The sequence below is a fragment of the Papio anubis genome, chromosome 9, assembly GCF_008728515.1.
Source record: "Papio anubis isolate 15944 chromosome 9, Panubis1.0, whole genome shotgun sequence".
In the NCBI taxonomy this organism is placed as follows: Eukaryota; Metazoa; Chordata; class Mammalia; order Primates; family Cercopithecidae; genus Papio; species Papio anubis.
Window position 1 is genome coordinate 26241933 of NC_044984.1, and position 27625 is coordinate 26269557.

General features: G+C 40.4%; 2 protein-coding genes and 1 long non-coding RNA gene across 6 annotated transcripts in view; 2 read left to right on the plus strand and 1 right to left on the minus strand.

Annotated features, from left to right (window-relative positions):
- LOC100998770 (serine/threonine-protein kinase 38-like) overlaps positions 1–7450 on the plus strand; it is a 43058-nt gene extending 35608 nt beyond the window's left edge. The window contains exons 12-14 of the mRNA XM_031650366.1: positions 970–1065; positions 3646–3737; positions 3832–7450. Coding sequence (XP_031506226.1) covers positions 970–1065; positions 3646–3737; positions 3832–3959 — 316 coding nt within the window. The 3' untranslated portion in view covers positions 3960–7450. The remainder of the gene's footprint in view (positions 1–969; positions 1066–3645; positions 3738–3831) is intronic.
- On the minus strand, positions 5666–14207 carry LOC116268851. Its single transcript, XR_004176029.1, has 2 exons — positions 14177–14207; positions 5666–7910 (listed from the first exon to the last, which is right to left on the minus strand). It is a non-coding gene; the product is annotated as an uncharacterized LOC116268851 (long non-coding RNA).
- Positions 14208–14426: 219 nt separating this feature from the next.
- Positions 14427–27625, plus strand: part of ARNTL2 (aryl hydrocarbon receptor nuclear translocator like 2) — a 69329-nt gene continuing 56130 nt past the window's right edge. For all 4 annotated transcript variants that reach the window (XM_009180428.4, XM_031650365.1, XM_003906145.5 and 1 more), the window contains exon 1: positions 14427–14679. In XM_009180428.4, the coding sequence (XP_009178692.3) occupies positions 14442–14679 (238 nt within the window). In that variant the 5' untranslated portion in view covers positions 14427–14441. The remainder of the gene's footprint in view (positions 14680–27625) is intronic.

Sequence of the window (27625 nt, forward strand, 5' to 3'; positions counted from 1 at the left end):
ATATGTGAAATCTTCTAAGCAAAAAATTCCATGTGTTCCTCAACTAATATGAAGTGTTTGGTACTGCTGTGAATGGCTGGAAGGAATATAAATTGGAACAACTTGTGGGAATAGCAGTTGGCAGCATATTATTTTTTTAAAATCCCTAAACTATATATGACCTTTGACCCAGAAGTTCGAGGGATTTCGCTTATGCAGATAAATCAGATATGTATAAAGATTTAAGTACAATATGTTTATCATGGTATTTAATAGTGAAAATTGAAAACTATTTAAATGTTCAACAACAGTGGACTGGCTCAATAGTAGACTGGCTATAATATTTCTATTTGTAAGTTTTAGAAAACAAATTTATTGGCCGGGCACAGGGGCTCACACCTGTAATCCCGGCACTTTGGGAGGCGGAGGTGGGAAGATCATGAGGTCAGGAGATTGAGACCATCCTGGCTAACACAGTGAAATCCCATCTACTAAAAATACAAAAAATTAGCCGGGCGTGGTGGCGGGCGCCTATAGTCCCAGCTACTCGGGAGGCTGAGGCAGGAGAATGGTGTGAACCTGGGAAGTGGGACTTGCAGTGAGCCAAGATCGTGCCACTGCATTGGAGCCTGGGCGGCAGAGTGAGACTCTGTCTCACACACACACAAAAAATTCTTGAAAAATATTTAATGACTTTGGCAAATTTTCTCAGTATATCAAGTGAAAAAAAGTAGACCTAACATAGTAACCATGGTAGCAACATAGTATTTTAAATATTGCAAAAGATTAGATTAGAATATTTACAGTAGTTATCGCTAAATAATGCGCTTACAGATGATTTTTATTTTCTTCCACATTTCCTACAATAAACGTAGTTAACATCAATAAAAGAAAAACATATTGCTTTAAAAAAGAAATATTTGAAGTAATGCAGCTAGAATACTTTAGATGTAACTTTTGTATGATAATTTCTCTGCTTCCATGTTGTAGATTTTGTATTGATTCTGAAAACAGAATTGGAAATAGTGGAGTAGAAGAAATAAAAGGTCATCCCTTTTTTGAAGGTGTCGACTGGGAGCACATAAGGTATGTTCCTAGGCTTTGAATGGGAAAGGTCTGAGTGAAAACAAATTTCTAGAGTTGACAATTAATTTACCTCTGATTCTGCTAGATTAAATACAAAAGTCACATATAATGTCATTGGTGCAGTGTTTTCTGGATTATGTAAGTGAGTGGGACTATTGTGGCTACAGCCCAATGACTCATTTTAGGCTAACATCCACTTTCAGGGAAGAACATTGGGCACCTTTTAAAATTCTTATGTTCATACTCACAGTGAAGGCTGTTAGCACATGAAAGATGTATTTACATTTCACACAGTGACCCCTCATTTTTGTCCTTGCTGTAATATAGCACATAGTGTCTCCTTAATTAATTTATAATAAGGTACCCTCTTTAAACATTGGTTGGGCATTATACAAGTAACTTTTAAGAATTTGCTTACAGTTGTTAATTGTGAGCATTGGCTTTTTTTCAGTTTATGGCCAAACTACCGTCAGTAGGTTTGATCTGTTCTCCACACAGCAGCAGTTTAGAAGCATAAATCTGGCCATGCCACTTTGCTGCATCCTTTTGCACTTGGAATACAGTTAAGAAGCCTTCACTGCTTTCTTAGGACTGCAGGATATAGCGCTTGCCTCATCTGCAGAAGTTGCATCTTGGATGGCCTTTCCTACTCCTCTTCCCACCTCTAAGTTTTGCCATTTGCTATTCATCCTGACTGAAATGCCCTTTCCCTGCTGCCTCTACCCCTACCCTGCCTAGCTGGCTCCTTTGCATCTTCCAAGATAGCTTATGTGTCATTTCCTTGGTATAGCTCTTCACTGGAGAACCTGCTGTGTGCTAGGCATTCTGCCTATTACTATTAACTTATTTTTTTGAGACAGGGTCTTTCACTCTGTCGCCCAGGCTGGAGTGCTGTGGCATGATCATGGCTTACCGCAGCCTTGACCTCCCAGCCTCAAATGATCCCCCCACCTCAGCCCCCCAAGTAGCTGGAACTATAGGCACGTGCCACCACACCCAGCTAATTTTGTTGCTTTTTTTTTTTTTTTTTTTTTTTTTTTTTTTTTTTTTGTAGAGATGGGGTTTCACTATGTTGCCCAATTGCTCAGGCTGGTCTTGAACTCCTGAGCTCAAGCGATCCACCTGCCTTGGCCTCCCAAAGTGCTGGGATTACAGGCGCCCAGCCCACTCTGCCTATTGTAATAATAGCTAATGTTTAAAAATCATTTATTGTGTCCAGCACTGTTTTAAGTACTTTACTTGCATTTCTCATCTTATCTTCATATAAGCTCTATAAAATAGGAACTGTTATTATCCCTGTTTTACAAGTGAGGAAACTAAGGCACAGAGAAGTTATAGTGCCGCAGTGTGGAGGCCTCTTAAACCACTATGCTGTATAATACCATACACACACAACTTAATTCAATAGAACTATGATACCCCCCATTTTACAGTGGGAAGGATGCTTAGAGACTGTCAGTTCTTTTGGTTTTATAAGGTGGGAACAGTCATGGAGCAGGGACTTGGCTGCCTAAGGTCATACTGCTAGTTAATAACAAGGAAGGTCAGCTCTCAGGCCTCCAGGGTTCTTTCCTCTAAACTAGGTTTATTAAAGTAGTATACTAAGTATAAACGAGTTGGAATAATTCAGGTAAAAAATATATATGGTTTTACATAATTTGGTAAACTTAGCACCTAATAAATCCAATAAATATTTGTTGAAAAAACAGAAGCAATAAAAACTGATAGCTTCTTTTGACCATTTCTGTAGTTAAACTTTTTAGCATGATAAGAAGGCATTATCTTGACTGATTTCTTTTTAACTGAGTATCTTTGATTCTCTTAAAATTTATATGACAGAAATTTTTGCATGCAGATTTCATCACAAATATATAGTTCCTTCACTTATGTGCCCCTTATTTTCCCAAATGACATTTTATGGATTGTCTACTAGTAGAATTCTATTCCTAAATCAATTAAGAAGGATCCCGTCCTCATAATATCTCACATACTTTATACAATTATACAATCTTTTAAATAAAACCTCTTCTTTTACTTTTCATTAGCTCATTTTTCCTCTTAAAAAAATAGTATGAGAAAGGCTTGGTACAGAGATATAAAAATGACAAGTAGGTGGGGATGCTTAATGGGTACAAAAAGAAAACAGAATGAATAAGACCTACTACTTAATAGACAAGAGGGTGACTATAGTCAATAATAACTTAATTGTAAATTTAAAAATAACTTAGAATGTAATTGGATTGTTTGTGACTCAAAAGATAAATGCTTGAGGGGATGGACCCCCCATTCTGCATGATGTGCTTATTACCCATTTCATGCCAGTATTAAAACATCTCATGGACCCTATAAATATATATACCTACAACATAACCACAAAAATTAAAAAAAAAATTTAAGTTCTAAGTAAATGAAAACATTTTAATAAAAAATTATACTCAACTATTTTGAACTCCCTTTATTCTCAAATCCACAATAAATTTCCTTGGCTTTTCTAATGTCTATAAAATGGTATGCAGAATTTACAAGTAGAATTATTTGTTGGAAATTGAGAATTCATGCCTACTCCATACCTTTTTATAGGGAAAGGCCAGCAGCAATCCCCATAGAAATCAAAAGCATTGATGATACTTCAAATTTTGATGACTTCCCTGAATCTGATATTTTACAACCAGGTAAGACAATCTATAATGTAACTACCACTATTAAAAGTCTGTGAAGATGATGGCATTTCACTAATGAAATTCCTTTAATGTTTTCTCTTTCTAGTGCCAAATACCACAGAACCGGACTACAAATCCAAAGACTGGGTTTTTCTCAATTATACCTATAAAAGGTTTGAAGGGTTGACTCAACGTGGCTCTATTCCCACCTACATGAAAGCTGGGAAATTATGAATGAAGATAACATTCACCCACAACCAAGAGAACTCAGGTAGCTGCATCACCAGGCTTGCTTGGCGTAGATAACAATACACTGAAATACTCCTGAAGACGGTGGTGCTTATTGACTACAAGAGGAAATTCTACAGGATTAGGATTTCTGAGACTACTATAGGAATTGGTTGGCAGTGCCAGCTGGCTCTTTTTTTTTTAATATTTTATTATTTTTGTTAACTTTATTATACGAAGGTACTGGAATAAAAGGAACGGACATCCCTTTCTAACTGCACTGCCTACATGCGTCTTAAGGTCCATTCTGCCTGTGTGTGCTGTGGCTTTGAACTGTAACACCTCTAATTAATTCAGGAGAAACACATATCATTTAAAGCAACATAGGCTAACCTGTAGGTAACACTGCAGTATTGATGTTTTACTGCAAATCTTATGGGTCTAGATAATCAGTAAAAGCCATCTTCCATAGTTGGTGTTAGAACATTGCCCTATTGGTTTGGACATCTGTAGAATATATATGAAGACATTTCTGTGATGGTTTTAAGAGATTTAAAAAGAAATTCACTGGTTCTTTAAAAAATAGAATTTATCATCAAGTTATTACACAAACTCCACAGTAAGGAGTGACAAGTTTATAATAAGGAAGAGAAAGTTTAACACCTTCACTCAAGCACTCCACTAATATATTTACGTTGCATTCAGAAATACTGATGACCTTTATATACGTAGTCTGTATACTCATAGGGAGATGTACTGTATTATATAACATGTAAAGTTGATTTTCTTGTGACAAGAGGACTTCTTTTTTTAACAAGAGGACATGGCATTATTTTAATTTGATTATGGTGAGTTGAAATTAAGAAATGACCATGAAGGCTGCTTGTAGAATTAGTGTATTTTTATTAAACTATTTTTTTAAATGTCAAACTTCTATCATGTAAATGGACTTGCAGAGAACAAAAAGCTATTTACTTTGGTTTTCTAGAAAGTTGTTACATATCATGGCTGGTTAACTTTTATTTCTTTTGATGAAAATTTTTCCTTTGATAGTACTTGTATTATTGTGCCATTATTTTCTTATGCTCCAAATGTACCAAAGATCTTGAACAGAATGGATGTTCACAACTGAGTAGAATTTTCCTTTCCTGTGGGCGTGGTGTATTCAGACCTGACAGATCTTTGATAGAGGTCAGCTTATTAAAGGGCAATATTGTTCATGTTTAGCTACATCACTGTGGTGAATATAGATGGAATTAAGGAAGTAAATGCAGGCCAGGGGGTTGTGATGAGAGGAGAGAGAATATCAGCATCAAATTCTTTGGGTATCTCCCTAAGAATTAAATAATCTTTTCTAGCTTAATATTTTAATTCTAATTCAAACAACTCTCTGAGGTTTTGGTTTCATTAGTAGTAGCTGAGGAATAATATGCTAGCAAAGAACGGCCTAATGTTTGTCTTAACTGTTAATGGATGAAATTTTTTAAAGATACAACCATGATAACCATTATAAATGATCTGTGATCAAAATCTAACGTGATGAATTATTTGTAGGAATGTCTTCCTATTGGGGAAGGATTGCATAGGAGCATTATGCAAATCTACAAAAGCTTTTATAAATGTTGCTGCTAGGTAGCTCCACAGTGTTTTCAAAAGACCATCCTGCTTCCCCCAACTCTCCCATTTTTGGTTTGTTTCTTTTTAAATATTTGTTGAGTACTTATGTGTTTATCTAACAGTTCACTTCCATTTTTTCTAGTCTAGATTTTTTGAGTATTTAGGGGAGAGAGCTATTAAAAACTCTGTGGATTTCTCAATTTGACTAACTAATTTTTCTAATTATAACTGCCTTTAATTAAATAATATTAACTTTTGCTGAGGTTTATGAGATTTTCTCACCCCACATCACTCCCCTTTTTAAAAAAAGGACTGTTTTGCTAGTGTGGTAATGAATAGGTAAGATATGAAATAATTGCAACATTGTCTAGTTCTAGTATGGTAACTATTCTTGAAATGGTACTGAAAAATACCATTAATTCAAATTGACAGAGATTGATAAAAAGAAACTGATTTACCTAAGTTTACTTTTTAATTGCATAATAGAGCATTTTTTTTGTTTTGAGTTCCCTCATTCTTATTACGAGAAAGAGCTTGCAAATAGTTTTACTTTCTTGGCACTGGAAGGGTAGTTCTGGAAAGCTACTTTGTTGAGAGTCTCATTCTTCCCTGGAGTTAATAGAGTGATTCACAATCTTTGGGGTTTTCTCCTCATCAAAAGCATTTCTTAAGTGCCTATCTAAAAGCAATTAAAGACTGTGTCTGCCCTTTGGAAGCTAAGAATTCATGATGCAAATTAACTAGATAATTTGCAAAGTACCCTTGAGATTGAATTTTCTCTATTATACATTTCCCATACTTCAGGTGAATAATTTAATTTAAATGACAAAACCCTATCTAATCAACTGGGCATAATGACATTTTCTTTAAATTAGACTCTATTTTGAATTAAAAGAGTTTTATTATAAACTGTGTGTTTTTGGTTTTTCTAAGTATATAGAAAGCTTGTATAATTCAGATTTATCGATTTCCTGATTTAATGTAGACTTTGACTTTTTTATTAAAAACCTTTGTATTAAAGCAAGTTATGTTATTTTTCTTTTATGCATTTATTACTAATAGCTTTAAATCTTTAAATGTATTGAAGCATTGTGCTGTCTGAAAATAAGGAATTGCTTATAAACCAGCCACTTCTGAATACAGTATATAGCTGATTTAATAAGCTAGTTAGTGAATGGCAAATAAGTGTGGAGTATTAAAAATGTTCTTTGGTTGGTAAGGCCTAAGATAGGGTTTCATTTATTTCTATACTTTTTCTGTTTTTTAAACACCTGCATATTTTTGTGTAAATCTCTAATTTAAAATATTTTTAAGTACATTTATTTTTGGTGTTTTATTGTATAAAACCTTAGACAATCAATCAGTCAGTCCTTCCTGACAGGAGCAGCAGCTATCTGTCTTTTGCTGATCTACAAATAAATGAATTGAGAATTTAGTCCGTAGAGGTCCCTGGCTACCAAACACATTCTCCTTTGAATTGTTAAAACTCAGAACATTCAAAATAACTGTTTTGCTACAACCATGATTATTTTCCTGCTGTCTTTATTTAAATTTATTCTCTTTAGAAGTGCACTTATTTCTGAAAAATCTGAATGAAACAAATGCTTAGAACAAACATAAATATAAGACACTTGGGACTACTAGAGATATTTTAGATTTTTACGAAAAAAATGTGGGGATATTGCTGCTTTAAAAAGGAATAAAGTAATAAAAATATATCTTAGCTATTTTTTTAAAGCAATATAATTCAGCAATTGTCTAGAAAAGTAATCATCAGGCTACTGAGTTTGGTGTTCAGTTACTGAGTTTCAAAAATGTTTTGGTGGCATGAAGACTTTTTCATTGAAGGTAAGATAAGAATAAAAACTATGTTTACAAAATTTCTGTTGGTGAGGTTTTTTGGTTTTATTTTTTAGTTTTGAGATAGGTGTTACCCAAAACTCAAGAAAGACTATTTAGTTAATGTAAATTACTGACTTTTACACTTGAAAATCACATCAAGAACAAAATATTTGAAGTTTATATTTAAAATCTCCATTCAAATCTGTAGCTAAAAACATATAGGCTATACAAATTGTGCTATACTTTTAGGTACTTATTGGATGTATAGCTTATATACAACTACCCAACTTGGTCAAAACCAATTAGCAAGCACTAAGTTGAAAATGCCTCAAAATAGCATAGGACTATGTGGCCCAGGTTCCACTACCTCCTGTTCTGTGGAAGACACTGACAATCATCATGACTTTTTCCACTGAGCCTCGAGGGAGCCACTGGGAATCCCATTCAGCCTCATTGTTCTCCAGCTGTTCCCTGACATACATCATTTCAATAATGCCACTGTAAGACACAACAGTGAAAACACCGAATGTTAAAATTTGGGCATTACAGTAAACTTGGAGACTCTAAATTCATCTTTCAAAAACATCTAGTGATACAAAGAACTTATATTTGTACACAAAATGCCTCCACTTGTTTTTTTACAACTACTCTGTAATTACATAATTACTATCATTTTATAGATGATGAACATGAGGCTGAGTGATTGTGACTTGCCTAAAACACAAGTAATAAATTGCCCTTGAACCCAAGTCCAGTGTTCCCTACTCCTCCAAATCATAGAGTGAGCTTCACTGACAAATTAACTCATATGCTTCTGGGATCTCAGGAGTATACATGGAATGATAGGGCCAGAGTTATTACTTTGCATGCTTTTGACCACAAGTGACAGAAAACACAAGTAAAAATGGCTTCAATGATAAAGTAAGTGAGTATCTTCTGTAACACTAAGACACAAGATAGCTTCTAGAGTAGTCATTTTAGCATCGCAGAAACATCAAGGAATCCAAGAGCAGTGGCATGCACCTGTAGTCCCAGCTACTCAGGAGGCTGAGGCAGGAGGATCCCTTGAGGCCAGCCTGGGCAACCATAGCAAGACCCTGTTTTCCATTTCTCTACTTTGTCATGACAAGGGTGTTGGCTTTGTTCTTGGTCTTGTTTTCTCAGAGAAGCTAGATGACTACAGAGACTCTAAGCATCAAATCCTTACACAACATGTAAGGCCTTAAAAAGAGAAATACTTCTGCATATCCACTTTTTTTATTTTTTAAACAGAGTCTCACTCTGTTGCCCAGGCTGGAGTGCAGTGGTGCGATCTTGGCTCACTGCAACCTCCGCCTCCTGAGTTCAAGTGATTCTCTTGCCTCAGCCTCCCAAGAAACTGGGACTACAGGTGTGCACCATCACGCCCAGCTAATTTTAGTGGTTTTTTTAAAAATTTATTTTTATTTTTATTTATTTATTTATTCTTTAAGTAGAGACAGGGTTTCACCATGTTGGCCAGGCTGGTCTCGAACTCCTGACTTCAGGTGATCCACCTCCCTCGGCCTCCCAAAGTGCTGGGATTATAGGTGTGAGCCACCGTGTCCGGCCTTGCATCTCCACTTTTTAAGAGCAAGGAAAATCTTTTCCAGAAGCATTCTAAGCAAAGTAACCCTTACCTTTTATTGTCCATGACTGTGCCATCCATATAGTCCTAAACCAGTACCTGATGGGCAATTGATTTAAAACTAGTCAAGCATCATGTCCCTTCTACTGGAATGAGGCTAACCTAAAGAACATGGCCACATGATACCAGAACCAAATTATGGTGCTTTAGACAACTACAAGGTAATCAAGACGATGCCACACAGGTTTATTGCAATGATTCGTACCTGAAGCCACTGCACCTAGATTGTGGTGTTGGATCTGCTATTGCCTACATCGGAACTGAAGGTTGGTCCATTAACATTTTTCACAGAACAGGATTGGGTCTCTGGACATCATACAGCAGGATGGACATCATACAAATAGGCTTTGGTCTTTTTCGTGCTTTTTCCATTCCTCCCAGATACTATTCATCAGAGTAGATAATCTGTTGGTCCATCTCCTCTAGAGCTCGTATCAGAAATAGGCACCCTCATCAACTTATTTCCTCCCAAGATCCAGCCAAGGGTGGGGTGGTCTAATTACTGTTAGCTCAATTGCTTTGTCCAAATTGGGAAGATGATCTCTGGCTAATGAAAATTAAACGTTTCTCAGGTGAGATTGCTAACTACCATCAAGTTACCTGAATTACTTTACCTCCTCATTAAAACATTCATGATCAAACTCCTAAACACAGGAAGACTTTTAAGTGTCTTCCAAAGGGAGAAAATCACGGTAGGAAAGGTGAACTGTCAATACTTACCTTTAGGAAACTGTCAATACTTACCTTTAGGAACTGTCAATACTTACCTTTAGGAACTGTCAACACTTACCTTTAGGAAAGGTAAACTGTCAATACTCAGCCTAACATTTTTTTTTTTTGAGATGGGGTCTCACTCTGTCACCTAGGCTGGAGTACAGTGGCATGGTCTCAGCTCACTGCTACCTCCACCTCCCAGGTTCAAGCAATTCTGCCTCAGCGTCCCAAGTAGCTGGGATTACAGGTGCCTGCCACCGTGCCCAGCTAACTTTTCTATCTTTAGTAGAGACGGGATTCCACCATGTTGGCCAGGCTGGTCTCCAACTCCTGACCTCAGTGATGTGCTCGCTCAGCCTCCCAAAGTGCTGGGATTACAGGCGTGAGCCACCGCACCCAGTCTTTTTGTCTTCTTGGGTAAAAAAATCAGGAACAGAACTTGGAGAACCCTATTGTACAATTCTATATAATACCAAGAGGACTGAGGAAGACTTGGGATACCATACCTGCTTTAAGAGTGTTTAAAACCTATAAAAGTAAACATTAGTTGAGTCATTGATGCTTATATACGCACACAAACACATAATCCCTAAGGGAAAAAGAAGTGTAAGTAACTCCACATAAAAAGAGATGTGTGCACAACTATTCCCTCATTCTTGTCCTAAGTTTCGTCCGTCCTTGCAGTTTGCTCAGAATTTTAGTATATTGCTATTCTCTAAGAAATACTGCTTCTCTCCCCACCACTTCCCCACTGTACATACCACACTACAACAACCCAGGCTTAAGAAAATTCACTTTTGACAAGTTAAAGCAGTATTTCCTAGAGTACTCACAGCAACTTTCAAAATCAGCTACAGGGTACATTTGAAATAAGGACTTAGTGTGATTCACCCCAAACCTACTAAATCAGTCTCTGGGGGTGGGTCTAAAATTGTGCACATTCTCATGCACAGTGAATTCTGGGAAACACTAAGCTAACAGAAAAAGAAACTAATACCTGCTCATTGGTTTTTGTGAGAAAATATATATAAAGTAACTGATGCACAGTAGGTAAAATACAGAAGTCAGTGCTTACAACAGTGCATGGCACACAGTAGGCGCTCAATAAATACTTGTGAACAAGTGAATTAAATGACTTTTTGTGGGTGGCCCTGCTTTCCACCTAAGGCCAATCTCAAAATATTTTCACTTTTAATAAAAACCTAAATACGACTCCAAAAGCATTGAGAAAAGGAATGCATCTTTTGCTGAAGTTGTTATTTTCTAAGGAAATAATGTAAGAGGGTTTGCATTACACAGTGAAGTTCCCTAAATACCCCTTTAAGATATCTCAAATTTCCTGGCCCGATGCAGTGACTGATGCCTGTAATCCCAGCACTTTGGGAGGATAAGACAGGCGGATCACATGAGGTCAGGAGTTCGAAACCAGCCTGACCAACATGGTAAAACCCCGTCTCCACTAAAAATACAAAAAATTAGCTGTGTGTAGTGGTACATGCCTGTAATCCCAGTTACTCGGGAGTTCGAGGCATGAGAATCGCTTGAACCCAGGAAGGCAGAGGTCGCAGTGAGCCAAGATCACACCACTGCACTCCAGCCTGAGCGATAGAGTGAGACTCTGTGTAAAAAAAAAAAAAAACAAAATTAAAAAAAGATGCAAATTTCCTCTCCTCATGGCAGCTGCCACCATCCCCTTTACCGCCCTACCACCTCTCAGGAGTGCACTGTCCTCCAATACCTCTCTTCTTTTCTTTAGGCCACACTCAAGCTGATCTTGCCTATACCAGAAGCCCACCATAGGCCCCCTTCTCTCTCTAAACATACGGGAGAGTGTTGGCCTCCTTGTTTCTCCAAACTGCACTCATCAATCTGCCCAGCAAATCCAAGCATCTTCCCCTGAATTCACCCTCCACATGATGCTGGAGGCAGGGTAGGAAGAAAAGGTAGTTTTAAACACTAATAATTTATTTCCCCCAGTCACTTAGGAAATCAATAATGGGTAGTTGCTATTTATTTAATTTTATTTATTCATTTATTTATTTTTTGAGATGGAGTCTTGCTCTGTCACCCAGACTGGAGTGCAGTGGCGCGATCTCGGCTCACTGCAACCTCTGCCTCCTGGGTTCAAGCAATTCTCCTGCCTCAGCCTCCCAAGTAGCTGGGACTACCGGCGTGTGCCACCACACTCGGCTAATTTTTTGCATATTTAGTAGAGACGGGGTTTCACCGTGTTAGCCAGGATGGTCTCCACATCCTGACCTCATGATCCACTCACCGTGGCCTTCCAAAGTGCTGGGATTACAGGTGTGAGCCACCACGCCTGGCCTATGTAATTTTTTTTTTAATTTACCATCTTTACCATTTTAAGTGTACAGTTCAATGGTAATAAATATATGTATAGCCTTTTTCCCCCGCTATTGTTTTCCACCCCCTCTTCTCTCCCCTTCCTGGCTTCTGCTTTATTTATTGTTATGCATCATTGGATATAGTATCTTCAATTTAACTACACTCTGAAGCAGGTGTGTTTTTTTGTTGCTGTTTTGCTTTGTTTTGGTTTTGTTGCTGTTGTTGTTGTTGTTGTTGTGGTTGGACCAAATAAAATATCTAAGTGGCTTTAGGGACCCCTCTCTAGACTAAGTTATATTGTTACAATCCCAGCAGGAGGTTAAAAGGAGTTTACAGCTTGTGAGGCAGTTGTTCCTAATTCCAGATGGACAAAGGAACATTTGTTCCACCTTTAAAATATTTGTTCTTGCCTAAGTACTTAGCAGTGAAAGAAAATTAATGAACAAATTAGTGACAGGGAAGCAATGATTCCTGGAGAGCAAGGCAGCCCCAGGGCTTTGGCAGGCGAACCATGCTGACCAGAAGGAACTGTGTGCATTCTACTCTACAAATTCTCTTGCATTCTATTACACAAATCATCCAATCACCTTTCTCACATTTTTTTTTCCAGGTTGAAAATACGAGAAAACCACTCATTGGAAATGAGAGATTATCTTCCTATCCATCTGGCAAGACACTGTGTGTCTCTCTGCCTCATCCCATGGGTTATATAGCTACTCTTTAAAAAACAAAAAATCATGTCTTAGAAAGTAAAGCTCCAGAGCATAACGAAAAAAAGAGAGCAAGCAGGCTTTACACCTGAGCAGTAAGGGGAATATCGATTAAACAATGAAAGGGTTGTGCCCCATGGAATCCTGTGGGTCGGCTTTGCTTGTGCATTACCCTTCCTGCTTTTGTATTTTAGATTCTGGATTCCCCATCTCTTGCTTTCAGGCTTTGGTGGAAGTGAATCATCGTTTCTAAGAAACGGGGACTGCAATGATTCACAGGCAAGCTTCCTGGACACCACAATACGAACTCCTAAGAAGGAGACCTAACTTTCATGGTCTTGCTTCTACTGTCTACTAGCTGAGTGATCCTGGCCAAAATACTCATCATCTCTGAACTTCTGTTTCCCTACTAAGACAGGAATTAAGAAAGAGGTTGTGAGGCTCACTGAGCCAATAAGGGGTAAAATGCATTGTAAGCAAGGCCATGTATAGAATAGTATTTACATTTTAACCAAGATCTTAAAGCCCAGGTCTAATTGATTCCACCTGTTACCCCTTGGTAAACCACCTCAAAATAGCGTACACTTGTCTGGAAAGCCAAGGTTTGATCACATTCGAGGAGCCCTGTATGGAATTACTGTTTCTGAGCTGCCAGGAGAAGTTGGTGTTGGTAGAATTTGGGGTGGAGTTCCAAGTCAAAGCTAGGAATGAGACGTTTCAAGAATGGTTTTGATTAGGGACGTGTCTTGGTGTGTGTTGAGGACAGCACAGTTTTCAGGACGTCTCCCTTACCTCTAGCTGCATAAAGTCCTAGTCCCTTGCTTAAGCCTGCAACAGTTTTCTCCTGTCATGCCCACTTCCGCTTGGGAATACACTTCCAAACCCCTTGCCCAGATTTTCACAATGGCCTTAAGTACTGCCCTGAGGACACATAAGGTGCTGGTTAAGACGTTGGAATTGAGTCCTTGTAGGAAAATTATTACCTTTAGGCTGGTTGCAAAGTTTGATTTGGTGTCTTCTCTACTGTGCCTTCCCTTTACTCCTACTAGATTACCAAGGAATGGGTCTAGGGACCAGTGGGAGGGCAGCAAACCAGTGTATTCTAGACACGTGGCCATAGGATGTAGGGCTGTCAAGTGATCCCCAAAAGATCTTGTTTCTGGATTTACCCAACCGTTCCAGGAGGCAAAACGGCTTCCTCGGGACCCTCTCTCTGTTATTTACACCCTCGTCTCTGCAGCTAAGCCCTTCCTTAAGCAGAAAAGAGCAGGGTCTCTCGTCCAGCACCCTTCTCCCCAGCCCAAGCCCCGTGCCCTCCGCTAACTCACCGTGCAAGTATCTTCATTCACCCTTTACCTTTGCCCCGAGGGTCTACAACTGCAATCTTCGGAATGCTGGGACAAAGCTTACTATGAGCATGGAAGCCTGTTTTCAATAGGGCGATTGCTAGAGGGACTCAACTGGCCTTTTCGCGCTGTGCCGCTCGCGGCAGGGCTCGGCGGGGCGGTGTCCGCAGCGGCTCCGCCCTTGGCCCGGGTCTCTTTCCCGCCCGGGAGCCCAGCGGCGCCCAGAGCGGCGAGCGGCTGGCTCCGCATGCTCAGTAGCCGCGGCCAGCCGGGCTGCGGGCGGCGTCGGCTGCGCGCCTACGGGCTGCGGTGGCGGCCGCCGCGGCACCCGGCAGGGCCAGCCAGTCCCCTCTTCCCCACTCCAGAGCCGCCGCCTGGGACAGGGCAGGGCGGGCCCGGAGCTCCTCCATGCTGCCAGCCGCGGGGCTGCGGAGCCGGCCGGGTGGCTCCTGCGATGGCGGCGGAAGAGGAGGCTGCGGCGGGAGGTGAGGTTGCCTGCGGCGAGGCGGCGGCCCCAGGTGGGCGCCTGGCGCCTGACGCGCTGAGGGCGTCCCCGCGACGCCAGGTCGGCCCCCTCTGCCCCGAGGGAAGCGCCTGCGCCTGTCCCCTCGGGCCCGGCATCGCCTACCGAGGGGCGCTGGGACAAGGCCGCCCCGTGGGGCACAGGTGCGGCGTGGCGCCCGGCGCGTCCTCCCGGGGAGCGGGACGTGGGGAGGGGAGCCGGGGTTGCCGCCGGCGCTCAGTACGCCGTGTCTTGGTCCCGGGCCGGGCGCATTGGCGAAAGGGAGCCAGAGGGGGACCCTGCACCCGCGATAGTGAGCGTCCGCTTCCACCCGCCGCCGGGCGCCCGCCTCGGCGTCGGCGTGGCATGCACTGCTGAGGGGACTTCCTACGTTTCTTTCTTTTGTGTAAACCAGTTGTCAGCAGCCGTGGACGGAGCTCGGGTCCTGCGAACCCCTCATCTCTGAGCTGAAAATGCTCGCGGCTTCCCGGCTTGAACCGCTGCCCCGCGGTGGAGCGCGCAGGCGGGCAGGTGCGCGTGGACGCGGGGCCACACTCCGGTACCGCAGCCCGCACCGCGACAGCCCCTCCGTAAGCGACAGGCGGCTCGTGTCTTTCACCACTGCAGCTTCTGGAAAGCCGTCAGTGGAGTTAGCTTGTTTGATTATGTATTCCTGAGGTATTTTTGTGAATGGAGTTGGAAGTTTGCGGTGCTTTTTCCTTCTCGCTAGTATTTACTGGCAGTATTCTGTGGTTTCTTAAAACGGTGCTTTTGGGACCACGGCTCACAATTACGGAATGAATACAAAACAGCTGTTGTTGAAGACAAATGAGAAGCAGGAAAACAGAAATAACTAAAGGAAGACTGGCAGAGAAGTTCAGGGAAGCTGTTAATTCTCTCCTTTCCTTTTGGAATAAGGTGGTAGAGTTTCAGATTCTTCTCTGAAATAAGGCAATGAGAGGAGGTGGCTTTCGAAATTCTAATATAATTGTGGGAATTTACATCGTGGGAAGATTTCAGAAATTCGACTATTTGAATATTCCTTGTCTTAGGTAAACCCTTTGTTGAAAATAGAAGATGGCACGTGTGGTGTTAAGCTCTGACACCCCTTCTGCTCCGTCTCGTGACTGAGCTCTGCCCTTTACTGTCTGTGTCACCCAGGTTATTTGAAATCCCTTGGTCTGAGTTCCCCCATCCGTAAAATGGAGATAACTATGCAGTCTTGCCTTACAGGATTGTTAGGAGTAAATGAGATATATGAATGCCAATAAAATGCTTAGCCCGATATTTAGGAAATAGTAAGTGCTTCATAAAACATTAGCTTAATGTAGTTACTAATTTACAATTGCAATTTGCTTTGTGAAATTGGTGAGTCCTGTCTGGTCCATTAAGAAAGTGTTGTCCCACGTGAGTTAAAATTGGCCAAACTGAAAGAACGAACAGTGAAAATGCACCTACTAATTCAAAGAACGACTTTCCCCAGATAAGTCTTACGAACTTATGGCAAGCTTTTAGATAAAGTTTATTGCTATTTTTCTAACTATTTTAGATAAATAGTTTATTGCTCTTTGCATACCAAATGTAAAGTTGGGAATAATAAAAGTTAAATTTTCTTAGTTAAGGGTAGCAATGTTTCTGTGGGGCCTGGGAGAGCCCGCAGGTATGAGTACCTAAGATGTCCCAGACATTTCACAAGGGGTGCTTCTGTTAGTCTTACGGTAGCCTTGTGAGGTAGGTGGTATCTCCATTTCACAGATGAGAAAACTGAGGCTGGCTCACAGTTATACAGCCAGGACGCGACAGAACTAGAGTTAAAATCCATGGCTCTTGCCCATACTGCTTTCATTTCTTTCCCATCAGACTAGGTGTTGCTAATGAGCAAGTGTGCTCACTTCCAGACACCTGTTTATCTAAAGAGTAGTAAAAACAAAATTCTCAATGGAGAGCTCTGGGAGGAAAAAAATGTATTTATATTTTTACTATTTCTCCCTATTCCCAGAGGGAAAACAAGAACAGGCCTCTGGGCCAGTTGGTGGCCATCTACAAAACTAGCCCTAAGGTTTTTGTTTGTTTGTTTGTTTGTTTAACAGTGTAAGCCAAACTATGAATTTCCCCACCCCATCAGTTTTAGATGGTAAACACCGAAATTGAGCATGCTGCCAGGTGACTGAGTGTCCTCCCGATAAATGATTCCAGAATCCTTCGAGTTAGGAAGAGGGCGGTCTTGGGGAGCAGCACATTTCCAAGACTGACTGCCAGAGATGGTCTGAGGTCGAGGCCTTTGTGGGGCAGCTTTCTCGCCTTCCGTTTTCTTACCGGCTCGTGTTTTCACCTGTGATATTATAAGATCCGACTCTTTCACGTGTAGTTCTGCAATTACAGTGGTTTAAATTCATTTTGTGAGTCAGAAATCAAAAGTCATGTCCAAGTCAACTTTGCATAAGCTCTTGTTCCTGGCATGGATCCTTGGGCAAAATTTCAGCCAGAAATGCGTTACTCAAGATAAACCAGGATGGGCTAATTACTTTTCACATATTTAAGGGGGAGGAAAATAGAGAAGGAAAGAGAGAAAGAGTGAGAGACGAGGGAGAAGAAGGAAAGAGGGGAGGTGTGAAGTAAAGAGAGGAGGAGAGGGGAAAGGAGGAAAAGGAGGAAGGAGAGAGTGAAGGAAGGAGATGGGGAGGAGGGGAGGGACTGCCACTCCATCAAAGTTTTACTCCAGGAAAAACAAAAACTGTGTTTAAAATATGTAGGGAAACCAAAATATCAGTAGGATAATACAGTGATTTCAGTTTACTTTGTCCTCGTGAAATGATTCCCTAGTTCTAAAAAGCATGATGTTCTGTGCTGTGAGCATTGAGGTAGCATCCTTTTGAAGTCTCCCTTTGTGTCATGTTCAGGAAATCATAAATCAGCAAATAACAATTCATTCTAGTAGCCCCAGTTTCAGTTGTCTCCTTTAATTGAAGACCTCCACTTCTCTGCACTGACAACTGAGTTACTCGGGTGCTTGGGATCTGGGTCATTAGTCAGCATCGTCATGGTCATAAGCATTATCAGGGGCCTCAGAGTGTGCCATGTGCCCTACAGGAGGCAGGGGCACCTGATACATCTGCCTGTTTTGTGAGGCAGTGATTTCCTGCCCTGGTTTTTGCAAGTTTACTACCTGGAGTGGCTCCCCTGGTTCTCAGCATCCCAGCCCTCTGTAGCCCCTGCCTTGCCCAGTGCCTCGCCCCTTCCCAGTGGCAGGAGCCGGTGGGAACTAAGAGCCTTCAGTGTAAGCCCTTATTGGAGCTGGGACTGCAGGTGAGATATGTTCTCTGTAGTGGCGTGTAGGATTTCTAGATATTTACTGATAATTTATGCAATACTTAGCTATGAATGCCCTGCCCCACCTGTTTCCTTCTCTTACTCAGGTGCTGGCACCCTTTCTGGTCCCTGACACATACTATTTATATTGTATCACGCTAGGCTATAATATCCCATTTACCCACCAAATGTTTTAACTTTAAATATTTTTAAACCTGGCTGGGTGCGGTAGCTCACGCCTGTAATCCCAGCACTTTGGAAGGCTGTGGCGGGTGGATCCCCTGAGGTCTGGAGTTCGAGACCAGCCTGACCAACATGGTGAAACCCTGTCTCTACTAAAAAATACAAAAACTAGTCAGGCGTTGGAGGTGCGCGCCTGTAATCCCAGCTACTCAGGAGGCTGAGGTGGGAGAATCACTTGAACCCGGGAGCAGAGGTTGTAGTGAGCCAAGATCGTGCCATTGTACTCCAGCCTGTGTGACAGAGTGAGACTGTCTCAAAAAAAAAAAAAAATTTAAACTTAAAATATTCTTAAACTTCTTAAAATCAGTTCAGTTATACGATGTTAACATTCTCACCTGAAAATACTTAAATGGTTGGTATGATAGGAAATTTGACATTTATGTAGCTAAATTATTTGTATTTCATTTCTCTAGTCTTTAATCTGACGGCTTAAATCTCTAGATGGTATCATTACAGAGAGATTAAAAACAAAGAAGTCTAAAGGAAATGTAAAGAGAATCATTCTTCCACTCTATGCTTTGCATTAAAGGATATTTAGAATTGAAGGTTAAGACTATTGTGATAAAACGATAATTTCCAAGACATTAAAAATGTTTTACTTACAACATTTCATACATTTTTAAGTAGATTAGAAATATACTTTATCATATTTTTCAAGCATATCACAGGGAAAGTAGAGAATCATCTACTCTCCTTCTTGACCAAAGTGCCTCCACCTTGGCCCCTCTGATATGTCCTATACTCAATTATGTGAAGGGACCTGCCTTTCCCTAACATAATGTACACTTTCCCACCGCCAGGCCTTTCCTCAGGCTGTTGGCTGTTCCTGGAATACCCCCGCCCTCCCTCTAGATGGGCCTGGAGAATCTTAACCAATCAAGCTCGAAGGCTGAGTGCAGATGTCACTTTTTTTTAATGTGTGGAGGAGAACTGGTGTAGGAAAATAGTATAAGCTTTGGAACTAGGCCATTGGGCTTGTGATTTCTGATTTCATTACTTGTCAGCTGTGTAAACTTGGTCAAATTTTAAAACTTCTCTGAGCCCCAATTTCCTTATCTGTAAAATAGGGGTAAAAATACCTAACTTGGAAGGTGGTGGTGGGAATTAAATAAGATAATGCTTACAGACTGTTTAATGAACTCTGACCTTCAACAAATGATTTTCCCCTTTTCCTCATGCAACCTTCCCAGAACCTCCTCGTCACCCACATTGAAATTATTCTCCCCTCCTATTTTCACATTGCAGTTTTTTTGAGTATGTGCCTGTGATAACACTTGTGCCTGTTTGCCACAAGTTATTTGGTTTCTTAGCTCCACACTTAAGTTGCACATTCCCAGGCGGCCAGAATTGGTTCTTACTCAGCTTTATAATCTCCAATTTCTTGCACCTATGAAGTGCTTAATAAAGGCTTGCAGATTTTGAATGAAGGATGGTTTGTTTAAGGTGTGGAAAGGATTAGTTCATTCTTAAAGAATCCATTAAATACACACTATTTACTAGGCAAACAGAGAAGCAGAAGTGGATGAAGCAGGAGAAGGGGTTAAAGAGCTTACAAAATCTATTAGGTTAGGTGAGAAATGCAGCCAAAATATTTGTAATATAAGATAGGAACATGGTACAATATATGGGCTAACTGTTAGGAGTTAGCCTCCTCCCCCACAGTTGGGAGAAATTATATCTAGTTCATGAAGGAAGGAACCACAGAAGGCTTTCAGAGAAAGGGCTAATTTTAGTATTGATGGAAAGATAACTCTTGGAGAAGCAGCAAAAAAAAAAAAAAAAAAAAAAAAAGCGGGGTGGGGAATTTCTTCCAGGGAACAGAGTAGGCATGAAAATGGAAATCACCAGTGACATGCACAGAAGAACTGATGCTAGTGTCCTCTGGCTTTGGATAGGAAAACTAAAAAGAAAGAATTGGCCCACCGAAAAGTTTCATCATTTTCTATTGGGCTTCCCCTCCGAGGTCTGCAATGAGGCATGGACAGTGAACACAGGCAGCCTGTCTTACACATAGGTGATTTTCCTACTCTACAAAAGGAAAGATACATGCATCTTCTTTTTGGTTCCTGGCAGGCAACAGAGCTTTTAAATCACCTTGAAAGGCAAATTATGGCATATTTCTGATCAGTAAGAAAGCCAGAAAGCTTACTGATTCCTGCTTCCTGCCAGATGGCTGTCTCTTAGCTCTTAGTCTTCACTCCAAGTTATCTGGGCCCCTTCTTTCTTTCATCCTCTTTTCTTTGCTGAAAAGGGAACTACTACTATCTTTTTTTTTTTTTTTTTAACTTTTATTTTAAGTTCAAGGGTACATGTGCAGGTTTGTTATATAGGTAAACTCGTGTCATGGGGTTTATTGTACAGGTTATTTCATCATCCAAGTATTAAGCCTAGCACCCATTAGTTATTTTTTCTGATCCTCTCCCTCCTCCAACCTTCCACCTTCCAATAGGCCTCAGTGTGTGTTGGTTCCCGCTGTGTGTCTATGTATTCTCATCATTTAGCTCCCACTTTGAGAACATGTGATATTTGGTTTTCTAGTCCTGTGTTAGTTTGCTAAGGATAATGGCCTCCAGTTCCATCCATGTTCTGCAAAGGATATGAGCTCATTCTTTTTTATGGCTGCATAGTATTCCGTGGTGTATATTTACCATATTTTCTTTTTCTAGTCTACCATTTATGGGAACCTAGGTTGATTCCATGTCTTTGCTGTTGTGAATAGTGCTGCAATGAAATATGAATGCACTTTATAACAATTTATATTCCTTTGGATATATACACAGTAATTGGATTGCTGAGGTGAATAGTGGTTCTGTTTTTAGCTCGTTGAGGAATTGCCACACTGCTTTCCACAGTGGTTGAACTAATTTACACTCCCACCAACAGTATATTAGCATTCCCTTTTCTTTGCAGTCTCACCAGTGTATGTTACTTTTTGACTATTTGTTTATTTATTTATTTATTTGAGACGGAGTCACGCTCTGTCGCCCAGGCTGGAGTGCAGTGGCGCAATCTCGGCTCCCTGCAAGCTCCACCTCCTGGGTTCACGCCATTCTCCTGCCTCAGCCTCCCCAGCAGCTGGGACTACAGGTGCATGCCGCCATAATAGCCATTCTGACTGGTATGAGGTGGTAATCTGATTGTGGTTTTGATTTGCACTTCTCTAATAATCAGTGATGTTGAGCTTTTTTTTCCCCATATACTTGTTGGCCGCATGTATGTCTTCTTTTGAAAAGTGTCTGTTCATGTCCTTTGCCCACGTTTTAATGAGTTGTTTGGTTTTTCCTTGTAAATTTAAGTTTCTGATAGATGCTGGATATTAGACCTTTGTCAGAGGCATAATTTGCAAAAAGTTTTCTCCCATTCTGTAGGTTGTCTGTTCACTCTGTTGATAGTTTCCTTTGCTGTGCGGAAGCTCTTTGGTTTAATTAGATTCCATTTGTCAGTTTTTGCTTTTGGCACAATTGCTTTTGGTGTCTTGCATAATGAAATCTTTGCCTGTTCCTATGTCCAGAATGGGATTTCCTAGGCTGTCTTTTGGGTTTTTATGGTTTTGGGTTTTACATTTAAGTCTTTAATCCATCTTGAGTTGGCTTTTGTGTATGGCATAAGGAAGGGGTTCAGTTTCAGTCTTTTGCCTATGGCTAGCCAGTTATCCCAGCACCGTTTATTGAATAGGGAGTCCTTTCCCAGTTGCTTGTTTTTGGCAGCTTTGTCGAAGATCACATAGTTGTAGGTGTGTGGCCTTATTTCTGAGCTCTCTATTCTGTTCCATTAGTCTATATGTCTGTTTTTGTACCCCTCCCATGCTTTTTGGTTACTCTTGCTTTGTAATATAGTTTCAAGTTAGGCAATGGTGATACTCCCAGCTTTGTTCTTTTTGCTTAGGATTGCCTTGGCTATTCGGGCTTTTTTTTTGGTTCCATATGCATTTTAAAATAGTTTCTTCTGGTTCCGTGAAGAATGTCATTGGTAGTTTGGTAGGAATAGTATTGAAACTATAAACTGCTTTGGGTAGTATATAATCCATTTTAACAATATCGATTCTTCCTATCCACGAGCATGGAATGTTTTTCCATTTGTTTGTGTCATCTCTGTTTTAAGTAATGTTTTGTCATTCTCATTGTAGAGCTCTTTCCCCTCCCTGTTAACTGTATTCCTATGTATTTTATTCTTTTTGTAGTGATTATGAATGGGACCACATTCCTGATTTGGCTCTCAGCTTCACTGTTGTTTGTGTATAGGAATGATTTTTGCACATTGATTTTGTATCCTGAGACTTTTTGCTGAAATTATTTATCAGCTTAAGGTACTTTGGGCCCGAGATTATAGGGTTTTCTAGATATAGAATCATGTCATCTGCAAAAAGGGATAGTTTGACTTCCTTTCTTCTTACTTAGATGCCCTTTATTTCTTCCTCTTGACTGATTGCTCTGGCCAGCACTTCTAATACTTCGCTGAATAGGAGTGGTAAGAGAGGGCATCCTTGTCTTGTGCCAGTTTTCAAGGGGAATGCTTCCAGCTTTTGCTCATTCAGTATGATGGTATGATGTTGGCTGTGGGTTTGTTGTAGATGGCTCTTATTATTTTGAGGTATGTTCCCTTAATATCTATTTTGTTGAAGGTTTTTTAACATGAAAAGGTGTTGAATTTTGTCAAAAACCTTTTCTGCATCTGTTGAGATAATCACATGGTTTTTGTCTCTAGTTCTATTTATGCAATGAATCATATTTATTGATTTGTGTATCTTGAACCAGACCTGCTCCCCAGGGATAAAGCCTACTTGATCATGGTGGATAAGCTTTTTGACATGCTGCTGGATTTGGTTAAGGCAGCTACTTCTCTCTTAAATACATTTCACATTCTTCTGAAAAGCATAAGTACTATTTCATTTATTTCCACGACAGCCTGTTAGGAAGCAGGTATCTGCAGTTTCCACATTTATTCAGCATAACGACCTGGGTTGTTCTACCATCCCCATCACTCTGTGTCCTTGATGTGGGTATGTGCTCCAGGCATGCTCACAGAAAAGAACCTGCAGCACTTACAGACTTTTCCTGTGCAGCTCCATGGGACAAAGCCGAAGACCCTCAGCCTTGACTTCCAAACACTTAATGAAGGTTTTTAAACAATAAGACATCCAGTGCCCTGCATCAGAACATACTCCTAACATGAAAGGAGTACTCGTGGAAACAGCTAAGTATGGTGACATCAGGAGATGTTTTGTTTGTTTGTTTTTAATTTTTTTTTTTTAATTTTTGAGAGAGAATCTCACTCTGTCGCCCAGGCCAAAGTGCAGTGGTGTGATCTTGGCTCATTGCAACCTCCACCTCCCGGGTTCAAGCAATTCTCATGCCTCAACCTCCTGAATATCTGGAACCACAGGTGTGCACCACCACAGCCAGCTATTTTTGTTTTTTTTTAGTAGAGACGTGGTTTCATCACGATGCTCAGGCTGGTCTCAAACTCCTAGCCTCAAGCGATCTGCCCACCTTGGCCTTCCACAGTGCTGGGATTACAGGCATGAGCCACTGTACCCAGCCAGTTGTTCTTATTTCAATTCAGTTACAGTGCAGAGGATCTCTGGCTTAGAAGTTACTTGTAAACAGAAACTCTCTCTGTATATCAAAATACATAATCTCTTTTTCTTAGAACAGAGAATATAGGGAGAATATGTTATTGTGCCAATAGAGTACTTACGCTATAAGTGCATTTTATAGAAATGCAGATTTTAAGAGATAGATCAGTATACATCTGATCTGTAGATTGAATCTATGCCATCCATACAGTAGATGGGATTGAAATTGATTACTTGACAGAGTGTGTTATCAATAGATGTTAAAAGGAATAGAAGATTATCAAGATTAACAGTTGTTTTATTAAAGATCTAGAGAAAAGTTTTGATGAAACAATGAGCACAGTATCCAGTTCTATCTTCTTTCCTTGAACACGTACCAGCTCCCTGGTTGGAGAATTAAATTTCCTCTGTGAGTTTACATGGCACCCAAAGATAGGCTGTGCTTACACTACCATGGAAACAAACAATATTGCATTGTAGGTAGGCCATCTCTTCTATAACAAGTCACCCAGGCAACCACTCTGACCTAGAAAAGAGAGACTAAATCCAGTTTTCCATGTATCATGGTGCTAGTGGCTTCTTTAGGACAGTTCTCCTTTTCTTTAGTTTTCAACTTGAAATGCTAGCACTTTTGGCTTATCACTTCCTTTCAACAATAATCATAGCTACCTCTGGGGTATGTAGTCATAAGAAAAACAGCCTGACCTTAGAGGGATGTTCAATTCATACCTCAAAGTTTAGAAGGCATCCGGGGCAAATTATTTAGCAAAAGGTTTAGAAATAATTTTCTTTAGCTATTTCTCTAGGAAGCACATGGAAGCAACTTTAGGTTATGATCATCATTGTTCATAAGGCATGTTATGCCTAGATCGTATCAAAGCCATAAGTGTCACTGTGGGTTTTATTGCTTTTAAAATCTATATTGTGTTTAAACATTGCACTTAACATCTGTATTGTATTTGTAAAACTTTAACATTTGCTTGTTGCAGTGTCCCGCTTCTTTTTAAAAAAGGCTCTTTCCTTTTTTCTAGAATAATCGCCATTCAGTGAAAAGATACACAAACATATTTATGAACACTGATGTATTTTTTCCCCAAAGTTAAACGGAAGGTGTCTCATCTTGTTGCTACTTGAGTTGTCAGGAATCATGTATCTTTTATAGGCTTTGTGTAGAATTTGGCATATCCGCCTGACTAGTGTGAATCATGATAATGGCCTACATTGTGTCTCCTATTTGCTCATAACCTGCAGGAATTATATTTTGTTGAGCTGTATTTTCCAGCATGCAACAATGATCTCAGTGTAGACCATCCAAATTTAAATACGTTTTTGTGCCTTTGGAAAAACCTGCTGATGTTGAAAATGTTAAACCCTGCATTCTTCTTTTGTATCAGTCAGGCCTAGAACAAGTTAGGGGACTTTTCTGTGTTGATATGGAACTGAAATTCTGATGAACTGTGGTTTCTTGCTTTTGCCCATCCCTGGATTAGGTATAATGCCTATGAAATGCTGGCCTTTTCTGGAATGGTCATAGTCAGGGAAGCATTCTTCAGTGCTTATATCACTCTGATTACATTCTGCATCACAAATGAGTGCTTTCCCTTGATTCCAGTTTCCTTATAGTCATCATGAGTGTTTCTCCTCCCTCTTTGCCCTGTTTCAAAAGCTCAGCTTCTATAATTCTCTCTTTGGTTCTGTTAAATAGTTAAAATTCTTAATCTTTATTGAGTATTTACTATGTGCTAGGTGTTCTGAATGTTTTGCATGGTGTAATTCATTAGATCGCCAGCAACTGATGAGGTAAGTACTATTGTTAATCCATGTTTCAGAGGAGGAAACTGAGGCATAGAGAATTTAAGTACATTGCCTAACATTAAGGTGGCAGAACTAGGGCTTGAACCCAGGCAGTGGCCTTCAGAGCTTGTAACCTTGCCCTAGGTTGCATTCCTTTAGTGTCTGCAAGGCATTTGGATATGGTTCCATTTCTGTGGAGTGCTGATGTCTAAAACTGATCTTCCGGGAGGGAGTGTGGAACACTGGCCTACTTTGACTTTGAGAGCATCTGAGGTCTTTCACCTAATAATTGTGTGATGTTTGCCGTGTTTATTAGTCAGGGTTCAACCAAAGGAGCAGAACCAATAGGATATATATACTAAGAGATTAATTGCAAGGGAGTGGTTTATGCAACTGTGGGGCTGGCTAGGCAAGACTGAAACCCACGGAGCAGGTTGTCAGTAAGGCAAGCTGAACTCCAGCACAGGCGGACGCTGCTGTTCACAGGTGGGGTTTCTTTTTCCTTAAGGAAGACTCCCCTCTGCTTTTAAGACCGTTCAACTGATTAAATGAGGCCTACCCAGATTATCTAGGATAGTCTCCCTCACTTGAGATAAACTGATCATGGGCTTTGATCACATCTACAAAATACTTTCACAGCAACGCCTAGACAAGTGTTTGACAGAGTAACTGAGGACTGTAGTGTAGTCAAGATGACATAGCGAAGTTGCCTTATTTCTCTGAGCCTTGGTTTTTCTCACATGCTAAATGGGGATAGTAAACGCCATAGGCCTGTGAGGATTGTATAAAATACGTAAAGCATATGGTGCCTGGCATGTCAGGATTCAGTAAAAGATGATATTATTTGTGGCAGTGGTGGGGATATCAGCAGCTGCAGCTGTGGTCCTGCCTACAGTAGTGACGTGGTCCTCATTTTCATCACTCTCTTGGTCATTGCTGTTCATGGCAGTGGATGGCTTCCTAACTAGTATTTCTGCCTCAAACTCTTTTAATCCATCCCCATTTTTTTCTCAAGGCTATCATGAAAGGCTTAAAGTGTAGCACACTACTCTCCAGCTTTGAAAAATGTCTTGTTGAAATCCAGGTACACTGTGTTTATAGACTTCCTCAACTGGTGCACACTTCAACTGCTTCCCCTCCCAAAAATGCTGTCTGCTCACTTGCTAAAAGGTAGTGCTGGGGAGGGCAGTGGCATCGAAATTCATTCTGAGTGTCTTTCGTTCCTTTTCAGTTTCTGCAGTAATTGAAGATGGGACATGCATGAGAACTGTTTTAAGTTCTGTTGTTTTTTTTTTTTCTTTTATTTAAACTGAGATGTAAAGCACAGCTGAGCGTATTATTTCACCACTCTGAACCTAAGTTTTCTCAGCTTTAAGATGAGTAAATTGGGCAAGATACTTTTTTTTATTGTTTATTTTATTGAGACAGGGTTCACTCTGTTGCCCAGGCTGGAGTGCAGTGGTATGATCACGGTTCACTGCAGCCTCCATGCCTTGGGCTCAAGTGATTCTCCTGCGTCATCCTCTGCCTCTGGAGTAGCTGTTATCACAGATGCATGCCACCCTGCCCAGCTAATTTTTGTACTTTTTTTTTTTTTTTTTTTTTTTTGTAGAAACGAGATTTTATCATGTTGCCCAGGTGGGTCTCCAACTCCTGGGCTCAAGCTATCTGCCCATGTGGGCTTTCCAAAAGTGCTGGGATTACAGGCATGAGCCACCACACCTGGCTGATAATTTGTTTCCTTCTTTTTTTCCCTTCTATTAATCTTGTATTGCAAAGTAAGAAAACCAGATATGTTTCTAGGATTTTCTCCAAAGGTTTTTTAGTAATTTTTATCTTTAAGAGCAAGACTAGTTTATTTTTCCATATTGAACCAAATATTTAAAAGGGAGTACTTAATTATAGTTGAATCAAATAATAGATTAAAAAATTAGCGAAAAATACCTTCCACTTTTGTATTCCTTCAGATAAGAGACAATGTGTGAGCAAATGAATGAACTTGGAAACC